Source organism: Vipera ursinii (assembly GCF_947247035.1).
Source record: "Vipera ursinii genome assembly, chromosome: 2".
NCBI lineage: Eukaryota > Metazoa > Chordata > Lepidosauria > Squamata > Viperidae > Vipera > Vipera ursinii.
The window spans coordinates 291966933-291988118 of record NC_139513.1 but is presented as its reverse complement, the minus strand read 5'-3'; the positions used below and the strand labels follow the sequence as shown (position 1 = coordinate 291988118).

Here is a 21186-nt window from a genome sequence, read left to right as displayed (position 1 = left end):
CAGCATCCACTGATACAACCCAGCATGTGGCAAGTGTCGCAGCAGGGAAGGCAGCCTCGAAACGTAGCCTCCAGGATCGAAAGACCCAGGGCAGTTTCCTTGGGGAGCTGGACGTTTACACGGAGGACCTCTCGAGCTTGTCCTCATGAGACCTCCTCCATCAGTAGCTGGACAGATTCTTCTGGCCCCTCTACCATCATCTTCAGCAGACTGAGGAGCTGCAGGTCCCTTAAGCACCACAAAAGGGTCCTTCAAAAGCAGAAGAGTAGCAGAAGCTCCAAGCCAGCTTCTCCCGAGGCTGCCAAGGTAGAGGAGATGCACTTTCCATCTGTGTCCGTCTCCTTCATGGAAGAAGCTATGATTCAGAGCTTAGAGTCTCACTGGCTAGCCAATAAGCTCCAGCATCTGCTGGGGATGTCCTGGATTCTCCTCAGGTCCCACAGGAACTTCATGCCCTCTGCTCCAGTTTCCTCCTTGGGGAGGCCCCTGGGGGTCAGGGTTGTGGTGAGAAGGCCTCAGGTCCTCGCCTTTGTGGCCACCAAGACCAAAAAGAAGCTGCTCTTCATAACATTTTACATTTCCTCAGGCAACACTTATGGAGGGAAACAGAATTACTGGAGATAAGTATCAGCTAGTAGCAACAACCCTTTCATAGATCAACATTTTTCAAACATTGGAAAAAATGATTAAAAATTTAAAAAATAAAATAAAATAGTATTGTTGTGCAATCTTACGTCTTTTTAACAATCAAATAACCTCAGCATTTTTCCAACTGTCTTTAGACATACTAAGCTGCACCCTCTGCATGTTGGGCAATCGAGACCGCCTCATCTTTACGCTGAATCAAACACGATAATCTTGACTATACAGGAAGGCAGATGCTTAGGTTACAACGGTGTGTGTGTGTGTGTGTGTGTGTGTGTGGTCTCCAAACTTGACAACTTGTGGACTTCAGCTCCCAGAATCCCCCAGCCAGCATGCGGTCTGGGAGTTGAAATCCACTAGTTTTACAGTCGCCAAGTTTGGAGAGCCCTGTGCTAAAGCCAAAGAATACCACGAAAAACAGGGCCTCCTTCCCCTGTCACTATCCAATTTTGGAACCAGGAAATACCTGCCCTTTCACAGAATTAGATCCTAAGGTAACATCCAAGTCATCCACTGAGGAAATCAGGCAAACGTCATAGCTACCTTCTTGGTAAACAGGCACAGATTTTACACATCTCCTCCAACCAGGAAGGCTTTTTTTCATCATTATTGTTTCGACCACTAGAACAATCCACCAGAGCATTTGTTTCCCTCTGAAAGGAAGAAAAGAGCCCTTTTGCTAGATGCCGATGATCAACCCGACCCAGGCAGTTCTGAAATCTCAGCCTCTTTTCTTCCGCTTCCTTTAAATCAGCCTCTTTCCATTCCAAGGTTCTCCCTTTTTCTCTCTCAACACGAAAAACTGTCCGGCTTTCTTTTGCTCTGTAGGTTAAGTAATTCTGTCAGCTCGACTGAGGCTTGTTTTGGGATTCTTATCAAAAGGCAGAGGAAGGGTGCTTTCCTGCATGGCCTGCCCTTCTTCTGCCCCCCTTCTTCCTTTTCGGCTGACTTTGGGACTCCGAATTCAGCGTTTCCAACCAGAAAGCATCAAAAGATCCCGGAGCCTGATAACCTGGCTCCTGATGATCTAGGGGCTCTTTGCTCAGCAAAACGCAAATGGCAGGGATATTTCGTTTCACAGTCAAGGGATCCAGGCCAGCCTCTGGCACAATCGGTTCCCAGATCTCCTCTATTTGCTGAAAGAACACTTTTGTGATCTGATGAAGATCCTTGAGCCGCCGCTTCATAATCTCCACGCAGGTGATGGTCTTGTTGATGGCTTTGCCAACCCCGCTGAAGAGCATCTGTCTCGTCGTCTCTTGCTCCATCTTGCCAATGGCATAGCCCATCAGATTCCGGATCTTGCTTCCATCCTTCACTTTCATTTCAATGATGTCTGAGGGCAAGCTGGTGAAAGGGAGAGGAGAAGGCTTCTCCACTACCTTGGACTTCTGGTAATTCTCCATGGTTTGCAGTGCTGTAAGGAACAAGGACAGAAATGGCATTTCAGGATCCAATTATGCTATAGGATTACGGATGCAAAGTCTTAGAAATCTGGGAATTTACCCCACTGAACACGACGAGGTTTATCCCCAGTCCCTTGTTCCATCTTCAAGGGTGATAAAAACCCTTCAGGCATGGGCCCAGGTTATCCTTATTGTGCTAGCAGAAGAGGTCTACTGCAGACCATGGCACTCAAGACATTCCAGCTGGTGGGGGCCAGGAGAAGAGCGTTTTCTGCTGTGGCTTCTGCCCTTTGAAATATCATCCACCACCCCGCAGGTGAGATTTGCACACGTCCTGAAAGGGCCTGAAGATCTGGCTCTGCCAGCTGGCCTGGGCCCCCAACTGGGGCATCTCACTCTGGAGGTGGTTAATGTGCTAAGACCCCACCTCCTTTTGTGCATCTTCTTCCCTTTCTTCCCAGCTTGCAATTTCAATTTAATCCTAGTGTTAATATTTATGGTTATTACACTTAAATGTTTCATCTTGAGCTTTTTTTTATTGTAAGCTGCTTAGGGTCGGCTCTAGGCTAGATGGGTGGCATGTAAGCCCCAATAAATAATAAGAATAAAAGGAAAAAAGGGAAGGAGATAACTGTACAATGAAACAATAATTACCGAAAACACTGTTTAGCAAAGACAAGCCAGATCAATGTTTCAACTCACTCCAAGGTGCCTTCGTCACATTAAAGCATCCTTATTCCTGCTCTTATTCACACCCTCGTTAACAATGCATAAGAGGAAGCTTCAGTCACCCATGTATAACTAATGCTTTTGGCTTGCTTTCAAAAGTTGTGGGTGCCGCATCACTGGAGGATTTCAAGAAGAACAAGAAAGAGAAATGGGACCTTGGGAGTCCCAGTGGACGATCATTTAAACATGAGGCAGCCATGTGCAGCAGCCGCCAAAAAAAGCTAATACAATCCTGGGTTGTATAAACAGAGGTATAGAATCAAAATCATATGAAATATTAGTACTGCTTTATAAAGTCTTAGTAAGGCCACACAGTATCCAGTTTTGGTCACCACTTTACAAAAAAGATGTTGTGACTTTGGAAAAATTACAAAGAAGAGCAACTAGATGATTAAGGGCCTGGAGACAAAAACATATGAAGAATGGTTGCAGGAATTGGGTATGGCCAATTTAGAGAAAAGAAGGACCAGGGGTGACATGAGAGCAGTATTCCAGGATTTGAGGGGCTGCCACAAAAAAGAAGGGGTCAACCTATTCTCCAAAGGACCTGAAGGCAAGACAAGAAACAATGGATGGAAACTATTCAAGGAGCAACCTGGAATTAAGGAGAAACTTCCTAACAATGAGAACAGTCGATCAGTGGAACAACTTGCCTCCAGAAGTTGTGGGTGTTCCAACACTGGAGGCTTTTAAGAAGAGATTGGACAGTCACTTGTCTGAAATGGTATGTCAGGGGTCCCCAGACCCCAGTCCGTGGACCAGTACCAGGCTGTGGCATTCCAGCAACCGGTCCGCACAAACAAGCAAAGCCCCATCTGTGGGATGCAGGCAGCACACAAAACCATGCACCTTCCGGTCCGTGGAAAAACCTCTCTCCACGGAACCGGTCCCTGGTGCCCAAAAGGTGGGGACCTCTGGTATAAGTGCCTGAGCAGGAGTTTGGACTACAAGACCTCCAAAATCCCTTCCAACTCTGTTATTCTATGTAATGTTGCTTATGTGCAGCAAGTGAATTTTAAGCCACCCAAAGACACTTTGCAGATTGAGATGGGCAGAATATAAATGTCATAAAAAATAAATGTTTTATTAAGCAGAGCAGGCAAACAAGCGTGTGCTGGTTTACCTTTAAGCGTTCTTCATTAATATCTCATGTTCAACAATCAGTGCTATGCAAATCTAGAAGAAAATGTTCTGTCATTTAAGCCATCAATTTTAATCAGTTGATGCAATCAGTATTCAATTAATCACACAACTCCATCCTCTCATTTCCTTTGAAAGAGAGGACGAGTTGCTGATGTACTTTTAAATGGAATATTAGAGAAAGCCTTGTACCACAGGTAATCTTTGACTTATAACCATTTATTCAGTGATCATTTGAAGTTACAAGGGCAGTGGGGAAAAAAATGACAAGATCATTTTTCACACTGCAGCCTCCCCAAAATCCAGATGCTTGGCAACTGTCTCACATTTATGACAGTTGCAGGGTCACGTGATCCTTTTGTAACCTTCTGACAAGCAAAGTCAACGGGGAAGCCAGATTCACTTAACGACCGGGCGACTAATTGAACAACCCGTTTGATTTACATATATTATTTGGGCTGCAGCGAAACAATTCACTAATATTCCTGAATTACTGTAGCGAAGTAATATTATCTAAGACTATCACTCTGTGCTTATTATCTGGATTACAGAGACCATTCAGTAATATTCCTGAATATATTAGCGAATTATTGTGGTGAAGTAACTCACCAATATTAATCAATTGCTGATAATGAAATAATATTGCAGATATTTTGGTTTGTTTGAACTGGATCCCCTTCTTTTGCAGTGTACTGTATAAATGGTCTTTATGGGGGTGGGAGGAATGTTGGCTCGGTTTTTCTCTCAGGCCAGGCAGGCCCACCTCGCAGGGTTGTTGTGGGGAAAATAGGATCAGGAAAATTTGCTACCTTGAGTTATCCCAAATACATAAAAAGCAGGATAAAAATTCCAACAAGGCGAAATAAAAATTAATAAATTAAATAAAAACGCACCTCACGGCAAAGCACCGAGCTGCGGATTCCCCTCAGAACTGCTGAGGGACCAACCCGGGCTGACCCAGAAACATGTGAACGCGGCCCCGGACTTTTTTCACCTCACCACTGGTCTCCCTAGGCTTCGGGCACTCACCCCCATCATCCCCAGCCCACGCCTTCCTCCGCTCACCGAATTGCCGCCGCCACCGGCGCCGCCGGGCCGCAACCAAAATGGCGCCCACCCGGCTTCCTCAGCGCGAATGATGGACCACGCATGCGCTACAACGCAGAGCGCGGGGAAAGACTCGCGCCTGCGCAAAGAGGGAGGGCCGCCCTTTTCTTCCTATTGGCCAGAGCTGATGTGGGCGGAACTCTCTCTTCCGGAACGCCCCCGTCGCGTGGCTTTAGAAGCTTGTAAAAACTCTGCCAGGTTTGCTTCTTCCTTGACCAAGAAACGTGGTTTATCGTGACTCAGGTTTTTCCCATCGTTCAGCTTTTGTATAAATCTGCTCGGGGATTGCTTATGGTGCGGTGATCACTTTCATCAATATTTTTATTTTTCTTTTGCAGTCAAGGCTCTTGCAATTGTTATTTGTGTATATTGAGAGCTATATGCAACGAAAATCTCAGTTTAATGTATGCCGATTTATTTATAGCACAATAAAGTTCTTATTCTATTTTCTGTAAACATAAAAGGGTGCAACTTGGACTTTAGTAAGACATTTGATAACATAGACCACAACCTACCACTTGATAAGATAGGAAAATGTGGGCTAGCCGCACCAGATGGATTTGTAGCTGGCTGACCGGCAGGCAAAGTCCGCGTGTGGTCCTCAATAGAACCGCATCTACATGGAGGGAAGTGTGTAGTGGGGTGCCCCAGGGCTCTGTTCTGGGCCCAGTGCTCTTCAACATCTTCATCAGTGATCTGGACGAGGGAATATATGGGGAACTCATCAAATTTGCAGGCGACACGAAGCTGGCAGGAACAGCCAACACTCCAGAAGACAGGCTTAAGATACAGAAGGATCTTAACAGATTTGAACATTGGGTGCTATCTCACAAAATGAAATTCAATGATGGAAAAAGTAAGGTTCTACATTTAGGCAAGAAAAACCAAATGCACAGGTATAGTATAGGTGGTACCTTGCTCGATAGTAGTAACTGTGAGAGGGATCTTGGAGTCCTAGTGGACAATCACTTCAATATGAGCCAGCAGTGTGCTGCAGCTGCCAAAAAGCCAACACAATGCTAGGCTGCATTAACAGAGGGATAGAATCAAGATCGTGTGAAGTGTTAATACCACTTTACAATGCCTTGGTAAGACCACACTTGGAATACTGCATCCAGTTTTGGTCACCACGATGTAAAAAAGATGTCGAGACTTTAGAAAGAGAGAAGAGCAACAAAGATGATTAGGGGACTGGAGACTAAAACATACAAAGAACGGTTGCTGGAATTGGGTATGTGTAGTTTAATGAAAAGGACTGTGTGTGTGTAACATGATAACTAGTGTTCCAATATCTCAGGGGTTGCCACAAAGAAGAGGCAGTCAAGCTATTCTCCAAAGCACCTGAAAGCAGGACAAGAAGCAACGGATGGAAACTAGTCAAGGAGAGAAGCAACCTGGAACTAAGGAGAAACTTCCTGATAGTTAGAACAATTAACCAGTGGAACAACCTGCCTCCAGAGGTGGTGAATGCTCCAACACTGGAGGTTTTTAAGAAGAGACTGGACAGCCATTGGTCTGAACTTGTATAAGGTTTCCTGCTTGAGCAGGGGGTTGGACTAGATGACCTCCAAGGTCCCTTCCAACTTTATTATTATTATTATTATGATTATTATTATGTTTATTATGATTATGATTATTATTATTATGATTATTATTATTAAATACAGGAAGAATCCCCTGGCAAGCTGAACATACTGACTTGGAAAGCTACTTGGCAAAAGAAGAAAGCTAGAATTAGATTCAAGAGATTTGACTCGATTTACCAGATGGAGTACTATATGATTAAACACTTGTTTGAATATGGTTAAAAGAATAGATAAATTTTGGATATAGAGGGGCCCTACAGTAAGAGGGATAAGACATGCAAGTAGTATAGTATCTTTTATAACATATGAAATGTAAAAATATTGGGATGGTGTGTGTGAATGAAAAGTTTAGCTGTGTAAAGGCAATTAACTTTGAGAAAATCATGACTGATAAAAATGGTTTGAACACTGAGGGAAAACTAAGCTTAAATAAGAATCTTGAAAACAGGACACATAGTGACTCAATAAGATGGCCTTTATAAATGCAATTGAAACATAAGCCAATTAGAAAAGATGTTATACGTTGATGTTATTGTTATTTGTACAAACCCAAGAAAAATGTTTATATTTAACCTTGAATGCATTGAAAGTATTGGATTTGTTTGATGTTGACAAAAGGGAGAATACTACTGGAAGAGAAGATCAAGGAAAAATATTAATATATTATGGAATTTTAGAAATTAATTATTATTGATTGTTTTTAAATATACGAACCCAGACAACATGCTGTTTGCTAAGCAATAAAAGATTGTTATTGTTAAAAATCAATAAAATATGTTAAAAAAAGAAGAGGGGGGTCAACCTACTCTCCAAGGCAGGGCAAGAAGCAACAGATGGAAACTAATGAAGCAGAGAAGCAACCTGGAATTAAGGAGAAACTTCCTAACAGAGTTAGAACAACTAACCAGTGGAACAACCTGCCTCCAGAAGCGGTGAATGCTCCAACACTGGAAGTTTTTAAGAAGACACCGGACAACCATTTGTCTGAAATGGAATAGGGTCTCCTGCCTGAGCAGGGGGTTGGGCTAGATGACCTCCAAGGTCCCTTCTAGCTCTATTCTGATTTTCTAAGATGATAAACTCCAGATGATAAATGTATAGACATGAGGGTGGAGCATCATGAATTCTAGCAAGTAGGTGAGGGCTTTTCTATGTGACAATTTCCAGGAAGAGGATGATGAGGGACTTTTGAGATGGGGCTGGCATAGTGCTGTGTGGTGACCTTTATGATGCGCTCAGAACACATCATACAAAGACCCTGTTTATCTTTAAACCCAGCCCAGGACTTTAGCTATCTGGATATTTTTTTTCCAGTATGGAGCTGGCAGCTCCATGTTTTGGCATTTTAGCTCTTCAGAAATTGATTATACTTCTCGACAAAAATGCCCCTTTGATCTTAGTTTTCTTTATTATCTGGAAAATCTTGAAAACTTTCACAGTGTGGCGTGTGGCTTTTGAGCTGATCCAAAGCAGCTTGAAATTCCTCTTGGACCCTCGTAAATGGTTTCCCAAGGCAGAATCTGTAAGTTTTTGAGACATCTGTGCCATAGGGAAGAAGTCATAGGGAGATAAATGTGACTTTTCTTAATAAGATGAATTCAAGGCCTGAGTCTTACATCTGTAGTTGAATATGCTGAAGAAACCTGGTGTATAACAGACTAACAGACTTGGAAGGGATCTTGGAGGTCATCTAATCCAACCCCTTGCTCAGGCAGGAGACCCTATACATTTCAGACAAGTGGCTGTCCAGTCTCTTCTTAAAAACGTCCAGTGTTGGAGAGCATTCACAACTTCTGGAGGCAAGCTGTTCCACTGGTTAATTGTTCTAAAAGTCAGGAAATTTCTTCTTAGTTCCAGGTTGCTTCTCTCCTTGATGAGTTTCCCATCCGTTGCCTCTTCTTCTGCCTCTGGTTGCTTTGGAGAAGAGGTTGACACACACCCCTATTCTTTCTGGCAGCCCCTCAAATATTGGAACAGGGCTATTCAACCAGTGGTACGGGTACCACCTGTGGTACACTGGCACCTGGCAGGTGGTACACGACCATCCTAGAAAAGTAGCGGGGGAGGGGAATGAGCTGAACCAGTGGCAGCACCGCACAAGCCTGAGCGAAACATGGCTGGAGCTGCAGGGCTGTCAGGGCTCAGCGGAAGCACCAGGATCAGCACCAGGCTCCAGCTGGAGCTCGGCGCTGATCCCGGTGCTTCTGAGCCCAGAAGAAGTGCCGATCAGCTGGAATGTTGCAGCATCTCCAGGGTCTTGTGATTTACATTCAGAGGCTTGGCAACTGATTCATATTTATGACGGTCACAGTATCCCAGGGTCATGTGAAGTGACCAAAACCTGCTGCAACCACCCAGCAGAGGGGGAGAAATAAAAAACAAACAGCCCCCCACCCCCACTGCCATTCCTCAACAGAAATGCTCACAACAATGAAAACCTCGGACAGGAGGAAGAGCGCCACCGGGTGGGCAGGCAGGTGTCTTGCTTGGTTGTGGCTTGGGGGGCACTTTTTCAGTGCCGTTGTAACTTCAAACAGTCACTAAGTGAACTGTTGTAAGTCAAGGCCTACCTGTACTTCATCACTTTTTTCCACCTTGCTAGGCGATTGGTGGTACTCGGATGTTGCCATATCCTAAAAGTGGTACAATGGGTGAAAAGGTCGAAAAGCCCTGAGTTAGAACATTGGGTGTTTCCTTTGCTGTCCTTTCATGACCCAGCATTCAGAGGCCTGCAAGTGACCAGAGAGAGAGTGGGCATCTGGACACATTCACTGTCCCCTAAGTCCTGGTCATCACTTGGAGAAAAGATTTTCTTTTTTCTTTTGTCTCTGCAGATTCAGCAGAAAAGTGAGGCCAGCCTGCAGGAAACTAAAACCATCGGAAAAGGTTTTAAGTTGTTTCAAGCATTTAACCCACCAGTTTGTTGCAGTACTTTTTCTGTCTGTCTGTCTATCTATTCATTATCTTTCTCTCCATCCCTCTATCTCTCCATCTCTGTCTGTCTATCTATCTATCTATCTATCTATCTATCTATCTATCTATCTATCTATCCATCATCTTTCCATCCCTCTATCTCTCCATCTCTGTCTATGTATGTATGTATGTATGTATGTATGTATGTATGTATCTACTGTATCTATCTATCTATCTATCTATCTATCTATCTATCTATCTATCTATCTATCTATCTATCTATCTATCTATCAATCCATCTTTCTCTCCATCCCTCTATCTCTCCATCTGTCTGTCTGTCTGTCTATCTATCTATCTATCCATCATCTTTGCATCCCTTTATCTCTCCATCTCTCTCTGTCTATCTATCCATCATCTTTCTCTTCATCCCTCTATCTCTCCATCTGTTTGTCTGTCTGTCTGTCTGTCTGTCTGTCTATCTCTATCTATCTATCTATCTATCTATCTATCTATCTATCTATCTATCTATCTATCTATCTATCATCTATCTATCTATCATCTCTATCTATCTAACATCTCTATCTATCTATCATCTATCTATCTATCTATCTATCTATCTATCTATCATCTCTATCTATCTATCTATCATCTATCTATCTATCTATCTATCTATCTATCTATCTATCTATCTATCTATCTATCTATCTATCTATCTATCCATCCATCTATCTATCTATCTATCTATCTATCTATCTATCTATCTATCTATCCATCCATCCATCCATCCATCCATCCATCCATCCATCTATCTATCTATCTATCTATCTATCTATCTATCTATCTATCTATCTATCTATCTATCTATCTATCTATCTATCTATCTTTATCATCTCCCTTTTTCTTTATCTCTCTATCTCCCTAGCTAGCTATCATCTTCTCCCTCTCTCTGTCTCTTTCTTCTGTTCCCTTCCCTTCAGGAAATCCCTCCTTAGTTCTAGGTCAGGGGTAGGCAACCTCGGCTCTTTTATGACTCATGGACTTCAACTCCCAGAATTCCTGAGTCAGCATAGTTGAAGTCCATGAGTCATAAAAGAGCCGAGGTTGCCTACCCCTGACCTAGGTTGTGTCATGTAGCACCACCTGGGCCCCTTAGCCGTTTTACCTTTAGATGGGACAGGCAAAGATGTTCCCCAAAGAGGTCCAATGTTGGGACAATTCTTCTCTGCAGGGACCACAGAAGACAGTGTTGCAGCAGGGAAGAAGGCCTCGAAATGGAGCCTCCAGGATCGAAAGACCCAGGGCAGTTTCCTTGGGGAGCTGGACGTTTACACGGAGGACCTCTCGAGCTTGTCCTCCAGCACTTATGAGACCTCCTCCATCAGTAGCTGGACAGATTCTTCTGGCCCCTCTACCATCATCTTCAGCAGACTGAGGAGCTGCAGGTCCCTTAAGAAGAGAGTCCAGCTGAAGCTTTGGCAGCTGCCCAGGAGGGTCCAAGTGGCAGTAAAGCCCTTTTCTCAGCAGCCCAGATTGGGGATAGGAACACCACCAGGGCACCTTGTAAGGCCCAAGAAGAAAGAGGAGAAAATTAGGAAAAATCAGGGTCTTCCGTTATGTCCAGCTCAGCCACTCCTCCTGTTAAAAATGAAAGTCTTGAAGAAACTGCAGGTCCACCTGACGAAGAAACATTTGGAGGTGCGCTTGGAAAGCTTTCCTGCTGCCCCACAAATCTGGAAATCTTGTTGGTGGTCTCAAAGACAACCTCTCCCCAAGCTTATCCTTCCTGGTCTCAGGACCCCCCAAACTCGTAGCCCCTGCCTCTCCTTTGACTTGTCAGCCATGGGTCAGATCGAAGTAACTTTGCAACGGGGTCGCTTGGTGTCCCTCTGGGGCCTGGGGCTAAAGTACGTGGAGACATTGGCAGCTATGTGTCCTGGAGGACCTTTGTCTTCAGTCAGGTTCAAAGAGATTCCCGTTGAGTTTTCAGAAGTAAAGTCTCTGTTTTTCAAAAATGCGGTCAGAGAAAACTTAGAAATGCATGTTAAGAAGAAGAGACTACAACATGAGTGGGGATATTCTACCCTGGTCCAGAGATCCCTTAGAAGCTTAATTGGAGAACCACCCAAGTGGCATCGCGATCTTCCAAAGGCGGTGACTCAGATTTCCTTGCTTCATCTAGAGTTGCATTTCCTTTCTGAGAAAGTCAAACAAAACCTGGAGCTCCACATTCAACGGCTAAAGTTACAGCAAAAGTGGGGCATCCCTCAGAAAGTCCATCAGTTTGTAAAGTTTTTTCACTCACTACTTCCAGAGGAGAAACCTCAAGCCACATTTGGAGAAACTCAGGTGGAGAGTGGAAGGTGGGAAGAAACCAACATTCTCCTCCCAAATAACACGGGATGTCTAGAAGATCTGCTTAGATATACTCTGGAGACTCACCTCAAGAAAAAATCTCTGGAGATTAAGTTCCAGTTAATAAGATATAAGAAGTTTTCTGGCCCCATCGAACATGCTTTTCTTCCTAAATGTTCCCTTGTGTCCTCAGAAATCAAACCCAGGTCATCTTGCTTGTATTTTCTGGAAAAGGACATTGTGGAAAAGATGAACTTGAACATTAAATGCAAACAATTAATGCATCTTTGGGGTCTTCCCAGTATCTACACTAAATCCTTAAACAAGATGTTTGGCAATGTTATTGTAGGAAGCCCACCACTAGAGATGTCCAAGCTCAGGAGGTGGACTCTGGAGAAGAATGTTGGCCAGGAGAGTCAAACAGCCAATGCAATGGATTCCAGAACAAAAGAACTGAGATTCTCAAGGACAGGTCCATGTTTTGTCCAAACAGAGATTTTGGACCTTCTGGAGATGCGCGTTCGGCGCAAGAAGTTACAGCATGAATGGGGATTACCATCCATGGTTCAAAAATCTCTTCAGCCCTTTGCTGCACTCCCTTTAGAACCAGAACGGCTCCTGGAGGGACTTGGCATTGCCATCACCGCTTCGTGGGGTGTATTAAAAGTGACAATTAAAATAACCAACAGCTTGTTCTTCTTGGGTCTTGTGACGCAGAAACTACTGGAGGCTCACATGAAGAACCGAACTGCAGTCCATCGATGGGGTCTTCCCAAGCATGTCCAGGAGTCACTGAAAATGTTTCTGCCCCCTGCTTCTCGTTCCCAGGTTGAGGGCGACCAGGGTCAAGCTGAAACCCCACGGCATGCCTACAACCGACTCTTCCAGACTGCCTCAAAGCCATGGAACAAAGCAGAAGACATACATCATGTAACCACAGTCAAGAGGGCTCTCCCCAAAGGTAATCTTCTAGGAGAAAGATCCCCAGGAAAAATCTCAAGGTCTGGGAGAGAAAAGATGGCACTTGATGAAGAGACCACCCCGATGTCCCTTAAACAGGAAGACCCGGAATTTATGAGATTACATGTACAATACAAGAGGATCCAGCACGAGTGGGGATTACCTGCTCTTGTACACAACATTCAACATTCATTTCATCCATTCCTGCCTTCTCTCCCCTCTTCCCAGGTTCCAGCACAGCCTCACTGGCCTTGCAGGTATAGACCATTTCAAGACACATCATCTGCTCCCCGAATTTCAGTGCCATTGCAAAAGGCAAAGCACCATTTGGGGGCGATGAAGATACCTCCCAAAGCATTACAGGTTAAGACAGGGGGGACTACTGAAGCAACAAGGTTCTTATGTCCCAAAATAGTGCTCTCTTTCCTCCCCATTGAGGAGAGGGACCTCCTGGAATTCCATATCCAACGAAAGAAAATCCAGCATGCATGGGGCTTACCATCTATGGTGGTTAGATCTCTCCATGTCTTTGCCCCATATCTTCTTCAATCAGAGAGGACTACTGGGAAAATCACATCTAGGAAACCAAGAAGGGAAAAAATAGATGTGCAGATCCTTAGTCAAGACCTTGTTTTCCTCAGCATTGAGGTGAAAGAACGCTTGGAGGCCCATCTGAGACATCGTACATCAGAGCACAGATGGGGTCTTCCAGAAAGAGTTCGGCAATCTCTGAGGGCCTTCCTACAACCTAGATCTCCTTCTCATCCTGGGTTGACTGGATTCCAGCCTCTCTTGCCTTTACCACCCAAATCCTTACAGAAAAGTGGACCTGATTTGCAAACCACAGACATCTATGAACCGGTATTGTTTAAGCCAGAGCAGAAGACTTTAGAAAAGCCCAAGAGCAAAGTTGGCAATAAGAGACAGAGAGCAACAGGAAAGTCTAGGCAAACTAAAGTCCAGATTTGCTCCGGTACCAAGACAGGGCTCTCTTTCCTCCCAGAGAGCAGCCAGAACCTTCTGGAATTCCACATCCAGTGGAAGAGAATCCAGCATGCATGGGGCTTGCCATCAACAGCGCTAAAATCGTTGCAAGCTTTTGCCCCACATCTCTTTAAAGCAGAGAAGATCACCACAGACACTGTGACCAAGATTCCCCCACGGGATAGAGGAGAAGTGCAAATCCTCAGTCAAGACCTCGATTTTCTCAGCGTTGAGGAAAAAGAACTCTTGGAGGCCCATCTGAGACATCTTACATCAGAGCACCGATGGGGACTTCCAGAAAGGATTCGGCGATCTCTGAGGTTGTTCTTGCCACCCAGATCTCCTTCTTGCTTTGAGATGACTGGATCCCAGCCTCTCTTGCCATATCCACCCATATCCACCTCTGTGCAGCCTTCAAGGATTTCTAAGGGGACAGAAGATCCTCAAATCCTGCCACCTTCCTCTCCTTCTGCATACACCACCAGGGATTACATGCCCAGTGTTGAAAATATAGTGAAGTGGGAAGATCAGAACAAGGGTGCAGAAGAGTGCTTCAGAGAAGAGATGGGCAGCTGGACATGGGCTAATTCCTCAGTAGTGAGACAACCCCCTTTAGCTGAGGACTCTGCCCCTTCCTTGGTGGCCCTCTCAGAAGAAGCAAGAGTCATCATCAGTGATCAGCTTTGCAGCGGAGTAGCAGAGGTAGTTGTGGGATCACCTAAAGATCATGGTGTCCTAAAACCAGGTGAAATCTCAGAGGGTAAGGATGTGGTCATCTGGCAGAAAAGGCAGATTCCAGTAGACCTCATGCAAGCAGGAGCTGTGGGGCAGGCGAGTGGGGTCCAACGTCCTCTCCCTAGAGGGATGAGGCCTATCAGCTGTTCACCTGGAAGGCCCCCAAAAGCTGGGAAGAAGAAACAGGTGAAGGTAAGCTGGTCTTTCAAGGAAACACACCAAGAACGTCTTGTCATCAGAAGGCTGGCCTTTGACCCGAAGCTCAGCCAGACTTTGGAGGTTCCTAGGCAAGGAGCCAACAAGAGACCTCAAGAACAGAAGTCTTCGGATAGCGAAAAGATGACCATGTTGGGTAACATCCTGGAGAAGAAATTGAACTTGCAACAGGGGCTGTTCATTTGGAGGCAGAGCCCCAGACAGAAGGAAGAGGAAGGAAGAGGCCCAAAGAGAGACAAAAGGGAAGGCACAGGAGGACAGGGAGGGAGATCAGCATCATCCACGTCTGTGGACAAGCAGAGCTCCACCCTCACCAGCATCCTGCAGGGAAGCTCCATCTCTGCAGGAACATCCTAAAAGGAAAGCTCTGCTTCTGGAAGAAAAGCCAGGAACTTTCCAAAACCAGGAGAACTGGGAAATATGGTGGGGTGCAGGGACAAAAATTGGGGACCGTTAAGTAAATTGGCTCTATTCTGCAGTACCTTTTCACCAATAAACCTTTATTTTTGGCAGTGTTGTGTTTAGGGTCTGCAGTGCCTGAAAGAACAAAGAATAAGGTTGGAAGGCACCTTGGAGGGACCTTGGAGGTCCTCTAGTCTAACCTTCTGCTCAAGCAGGAGACCCTATCATTCTGGACAAATAGCTGTGTAGTTTCTTTTTGAAAGACTCCAGGGATGGAGCATCCAGAATGTCTGGAGGCAAGCTTTCCACTGATTAATGAACAGAAAAACAGAGCTGGAAGGGACCTTGGAGGTCTTCTAGTCTAACCTCCTGCTCAAGCAGAAGAACTCAAACTATTCCTACTAAATGGCTTTCCAATCTTTTCTTAAAAACCTCCAGGGATGGAGCACCCACTAACTTCTGAAGGCAAGCCTTTCCACTGAACAACAGAGTTGGAAGGGGCTTTGAAGTTCCTCTAGTCAAGAGGCTCCCAACACCCCACTACCAGGCTGTGGCTTATTCGGAACTGAGCCATGTGAGCAGTGGGCTGGCATGCACATGCGCATGCAGCTCAACTCATGCAAACAGCAGGCTGGCGCACACTTGAAGTCAAGTTGAGCTGTGCACAAGCATCGGCCCATTGCTCGTATGGCCTGGTTCCTGTCTCCCCCACCCCTAGCCGTGCCACCAAGCCGCAAAGGTTGGGGACCACTTGTCAACTGTCCAGTTGGCATTTCCAGAAAAAGAAACTCCTCAGACATGATTTTACCAAGAGTCTAATACTTTACTGAAATTTTACATTGGCGCAGAAGAAGCAAAACCAGCTCTTGATTTTCCGGCTCAAAGGCTTGCTTAGCTAAACAATAAATTCCCTCATCCCCACCCACCAGGTGTTCATATTGTCCAATAGTAACATTTGTTCTTATTATGGAAACAGTCCACTTCCCTGCTGAGCACCTGCATTAGTGAGCTTGGCTCTCAGAAGCCTTGGTTGCCTAGAAACCACTCCTCCCAGTTCTGCATCCCATCCCACTGTAAAGCTATAAGCGAGGGTAAAAGGGCGAATCAGTCTTGACACTACTGCTGTAGTCCAATCCCCTGCTCAAGCAGAAGACCTTATACCATTTTGGGCAACTGGCTGTCCACTCTCTTCTTGAAAGCCTCGAGGGATGAAGCACCACAGACTGGTCACTCATGTGCTCCTCAAAGAGGAGGGGTCATTTTTTTACTGCTGGCTAAGTCCTCGATTTATGACCACAACTGGGTCCAGAATTTAGTTGCTAAGCAAGTTAGTGGTTAAGGAAGCTGCACCCAATGGTCAAGTGAACCATTGCGGTTGTTAAGGGAATCATGTGATCGTTAAACGAATCGGCTTCTCCCCCTTGACTTTGCTTGTTCGAAGCCAGCTGGGAAGGTTGCAAATGGGGCTCACCTGACCCTGGGATGCTCAGTTGTGGTTGTAAGTCGAGGACTACCTATACAACAATCCTGCAAGTCATGAGTAGGACCAATTTGGTTGCTGGTCAGCATCCCAGTCCAGTTCAAAATGTTGGTCATCCCCCCTGAAGCTCTTTATGCTTGTTGAAATAATTTTACAATTTAAGTAATTTTATTCATGCACTCCCTGTGAACTTCGTTAATCATATACATGCCTGTAGCCAGAAGACAGTATATTAAAAAATATTAATAAAGGAGAATATTTGTAGCTCAGAGTTGAAGTGTAGGGTCCTTGGTGCTCTCCAAGCTTGGTTGTTTTCTTGCAGACATTTCAGGACCCAACTAGGTAACATAATCAGTGGTAGAAAGGAGGAGGAGGAGGAGGAATGTGGGGTCTTTGGTACTCTCTGAAATGGGTTGTTTTCTTGCAGACATTTCAGGACCCAACTAGGTAACATCATCAGTGCTAGAAGGGAGGAGGAGGAGGAGGAGGAGGAGTCTTTGGTGCTCTCTGAAGTGGGTTGTTTTCTTGCAGATGTTTCAAGACCCAACTAGTTAACATCATCAGTCCTAGTAGTCCTAGTCTGGGTTATGAAACATCTGCAAGAAAACAACCAAGCTCAGAGAATACTGTCTCCTCAGAAACTAAATTGCAAAGACAATATAAGGTTGCAAATACTCTTCAACTAGTTTAGGTGATAATTGACAGCCAGGCTGAAATTGATTAAATCAAGCAAATAATACAAACTTCCCTGAGCATATAGATGTGGCATTCCAGAATCAGCACATAGACACCTGCCAAAGAAAAGATCTACACACTCAGCAAAATAAGATAAGGCCATCCCTACTGGAACTGCATGTCCACCAAATTAAACATTACAAAGGGCATATTCGTGCACACCTCACAATGGACCATCTTTCTTATAAGTATTACCAGCCTGTATATCCAAAATTGTAGCTACTCCAAGGGCTGTTTCTATGCTCTTGAAAACAGAACAATAGAATTGGAAAGGACCTTGGGGGTCTTCTAGTCCAATCCCCTACTCAAGGAGGAAACCCTATACCAGTGGTGGCGAACCTATGGCACGGTTGCCAGAGGAGGCACTCGGAGCTCTCTCTGTGAGCATGCGCACCTCGCTCTTTGGCTAAGTTTTTGCAGGAAAAAGCCATTTCTCAAGCCCCTTCCTAGCCAAAACAAGCCTCTGGAGCAAGCACACTGTTTTTAGCTTTGAATTATATCAAATCTGACACCAGAAACAGATTAACAAATGACCTGAGTGCTGCACGTGTTGCTCTCAAACTTACAAAGTATAAGCCAAAGTTAGACAAATTCTCAGCATGCATACAACAGCAAAAATCACATTAATTGTTCAAAAGCATGCCAAAGGCAAACTTTTACCTTTCAGTAAAAAGTTGTTTGAATCGAAAGCTTTGTTATTGTGTTTTTTCTTTTAAGACAAAAGATGTTAATGTATGAGTTGTTTTTTTATAAACGAAAACCTCAGTATTCAGATTAAATTGCCGTGTTGGCACTTTGCGATAAATAAGTGGGTTTTGGGTTGCAGTTTGGGCACTCGTCTCTAAAAGTTTCGCCATCACTGCCCTATACTATTCAGGACAAATGGCTGCCCAATCTTTTCTTGAAAACCTCCAGTGGTGGAGTAACCAGAACTTCTGGAGGCAAGTCGTTCCACTGATTAATTGTTCTCACTGTCAAGAAATTCCTCTTTAGTTCTAGGTTGAATCTCTCCTTGATTGGTTTCTATCCCTTGGTTTTGTGTTGCCTTCTGGTGCGTTGGGGAATAGGTTGAACCCCTCATCTTTGTGGCAACCTCTCAAACACTGGAATACTGCTATCATGTTGTTCCAGGTCCTTCTTTTCATTAAACTAGGCATACCCAATTCCCGCAACTTTTTCTTCATATGTTTTAACTCCAGTCCTCCAGTCATCTTTGTTGAATATACTACTTCTTCTTCAAGCTGTGACTCCGGTGTCATTCTTATGCAAATCCTGGCTCAAACCGGAGCAGGATATTCTTCTGACATGCTAGTTGGAGATTATGGAAGGGATGGATCCCTGAAGGGGATCCCAGTTGAAAAGATCTTCCACATGGCCAAGTCCCACTTGCTCTAAGTCCAGAGGGCTACCATAAGCCTCATAGCCAGGCATGTGAATCAGATGTATGACTGCGATGCAATAGGTAATGCAAAAGCTGAGCTGAGCTGAGCTGGCCTTTGAAGGTTTACAGATCTACTACCCATCGCACCAACCTTCCAATCCTTGAGGGGCCCAAGGAAAGCAGGTGTGAACTCCACCTTTACTCTTCATCACCTGGGAAGCGGGGAAAATCCGGAGGATAGTAGGAAGTCAGAACTAAGCCAGGATTCTTCTCACAAACTACCTTCAATTTCCACTTCGTGTTTTGGTTTAACGATTTCATGGTAAGTCTGGAAGGAGGAGAAACAAAGCAAAGCATCAGAATTGGGACACTCTCAAGAACACCAATTGGCTTGCAAATCTCTGCTCATCAGCAGCTCTGCAGGGAGTTGGGGGTCAAGCTATTCTTCAAAGCACCTGAAGGCAGGACAAGAAGGAACGGAATGAAACAAATCAAGGAGAAAAACATCTTGGAACTAAGAAGTTTCCTGACAGGGAGGACAATTAATCAGTGGAACTACTTGCCTCCAGAAATTGTGAGTGCTCCATCACTCGAGGTTTTCAAAAAGAGATTGGACAGCCATTTGTCTGGAAAGGTATAGGGCTTAATCCTGAGGAGAGGGTTAGACTAGAAGAGCTCCAAGGTCCCTTCCAACTCTGTTAGTCTGTTAGTCTGTTTCTGTTCTGTTATTCTGTCACTCTGTTGCTCATCTTCCTTCCTCTGTCCTGACCACTTTCTACAGGGGGAACGATCGAGAGCATCCTTTCACGCAGCATCACAGTCTGGTTTGGAAGCCTCACTGCTTCAGACAGGAAGGCGGTGCAGAGAGTGGTGAGGATGGCCGAAAAGATCATTGGCAGTTTTATTTTTATTTTTATTTTAATCCCATTTATATCCCGCCCTTCTCCGAAGACTCAGGGCGGCTTACAAGCTTACAAGCTTAGCAGTATGTAGGGGTGTAGGTCTATACATATGTTGTATATAGTATGGTTTAGGGGTGTGTCATGTATGTGTTTGACTTTGAGAGCGGGCAACTAAATTTCATTTTTGATCTGTGCCGTTATGCCCACAGTAAAAAAAAATGACAATAAAGGTTATCTTATCTATTCTGCTGAGAGATATGTTGAAAGAGGTCAGCCTTTTGAGCAAATTATGGCATTAATTCATGAGCCACATGGCCTTGTTTTGGAAGCTGATATGGGTGTTGCCCACCAGCCAGGTGGTTGGGAGACCTCTTGACAAAACATTATGCATAGATTAAATCATCTTTATTTTTCATAGCAGCTTTTGGCAGAGTGGAAAATTCAACGAATCTGGGCTGGAAGATGACAGTCAACTTAAGATGGCAAGGATGTCGCCTCTGTTCCCACTCAAAGCTCAAAGGACTTTATTTTGGTCGTTGACCAAGATCCACTCAAAAAAAGAAAATAAAAGAAAGACAAGCTAAATGTACCATTCCCAATGATAACAGAGTTGGAAGGGACCTTGGGAGCCCCTTCCAGCTCTATTATTTTTTTATAATTATTTATTATTTATCATATGGATAGCAATATTCCAATATTTGAGGGGCCGCTACAAAGACGAGGGATGTGTGTGTGTCAAACTATTTTCCCAGGTCCCTGGACAAACTGTACACTTACGTCAACTTTTGAAGCTTGCAGCGCCTTTGTATCAACTTCTAGCACAGCTGCCTGATTCCTTTATCTCCCAGGCTGTTATCGCCCAGGTTCAGCTCCAAGAGGGTCTGGCTGGTCTCCAAAACAGAGGCCAGGTTTTCACAGGCAAGGGCTGTCATGCCACAGGAGTGTAAACTGCAAGAGAAGAAAGACAAGGACACCTGTGACCCCATCATGCTTGGGAGATCAGAAAAGCCTTCCTCGCTACAGATAGTCCTTGACTTACAACAGCTCATTTAGTGACCGTTCAAAGTTACAACGGCACTGAAAACAGTCACTTAGGACCGTTTTTTTCACACTTAAGACCATTGCAACATCCCCATGGTCATGTGAACAAAATACGGATGCTTGGCAACCGGTTCATACTTAGGACAATTGCAATGTCTGGGGTCATGTGATCCCCTTTTGTGACCTTGGACAAGCAAAGTCCATGGGGAAGCAAGATTCGCTTAACCACCATGTTCCTAACTTAACAACTGCCGTGATTCGCTTAACAAATAATGCAAGAGAAGTCGTCAAATCAGGCAAAATTCACTTAACAAATGTCTCACTTAGCAACAGAAATTTTGTTGTCATAAGTCGTGGACTGCCTGTTCTGGTTCTCAACCTACAAACATTTGTTTAGCGACGGTCCCAAGTTAGGATGGTGCTGAATGGATGGTGGTTAGGAGTGGCCCTCAGAGTTCCAGCCATTCCAGAA

General features: G+C 44.6%; 1 protein-coding gene across 3 annotated transcripts; it reads right to left on the bottom strand.

Moving 5' to 3' along the window:
• Positions 1-200: 200 nt before the first annotated feature.
• Positions 201-20601, bottom strand: LOC310635685 (ribonuclease P protein subunit p25-like protein). 3 transcript variants are annotated; one of them, XM_083354905.1, is made up of 3 exons: positions 20451-20601; positions 18984-19099; positions 201-2062 (listed from the first exon to the last, which is right to left on the bottom strand). In XM_083354905.1, exons 2-3 carry the CDS (start codon positions 19090-19092, stop codon positions 1521-1523), a joined length of 651 nt encoding a protein of 216 aa, XP_083211031.1. In that variant the 5' UTR covers positions 19093-19099; positions 20451-20601; the 3' UTR covers positions 201-1520. The 3 variants fall into 3 exon arrangements, with proteins under 3 accessions (XP_083211031.1, XP_083211032.1, XP_083211033.1); XM_083354906.1 differs by having other exon boundaries at positions 18923-19099; positions 20451-20571; XM_083354907.1 differs by lacking the exons at positions 18984-19099; positions 20451-20601 and adding an exon at positions 3904-4161.
• Positions 20602-21186: the final 585 nt, after the last annotated feature.

Coding starts and splice junctions, on each gene's coding strand:
- LOC310635685 (XM_083354905.1), bottom strand. CDS start 19,092: ATGAAATCGTTAAACCAAAACACGAAGTGGAAATTGAAGGTAGTTTGT. Junction 2,063..18,983: donor GGATTTTCCCCGCTTCCCAG/GTGATGAAGAGT, acceptor TGTTCCTTACAG/CACTGCAAACCATGGAGAAT.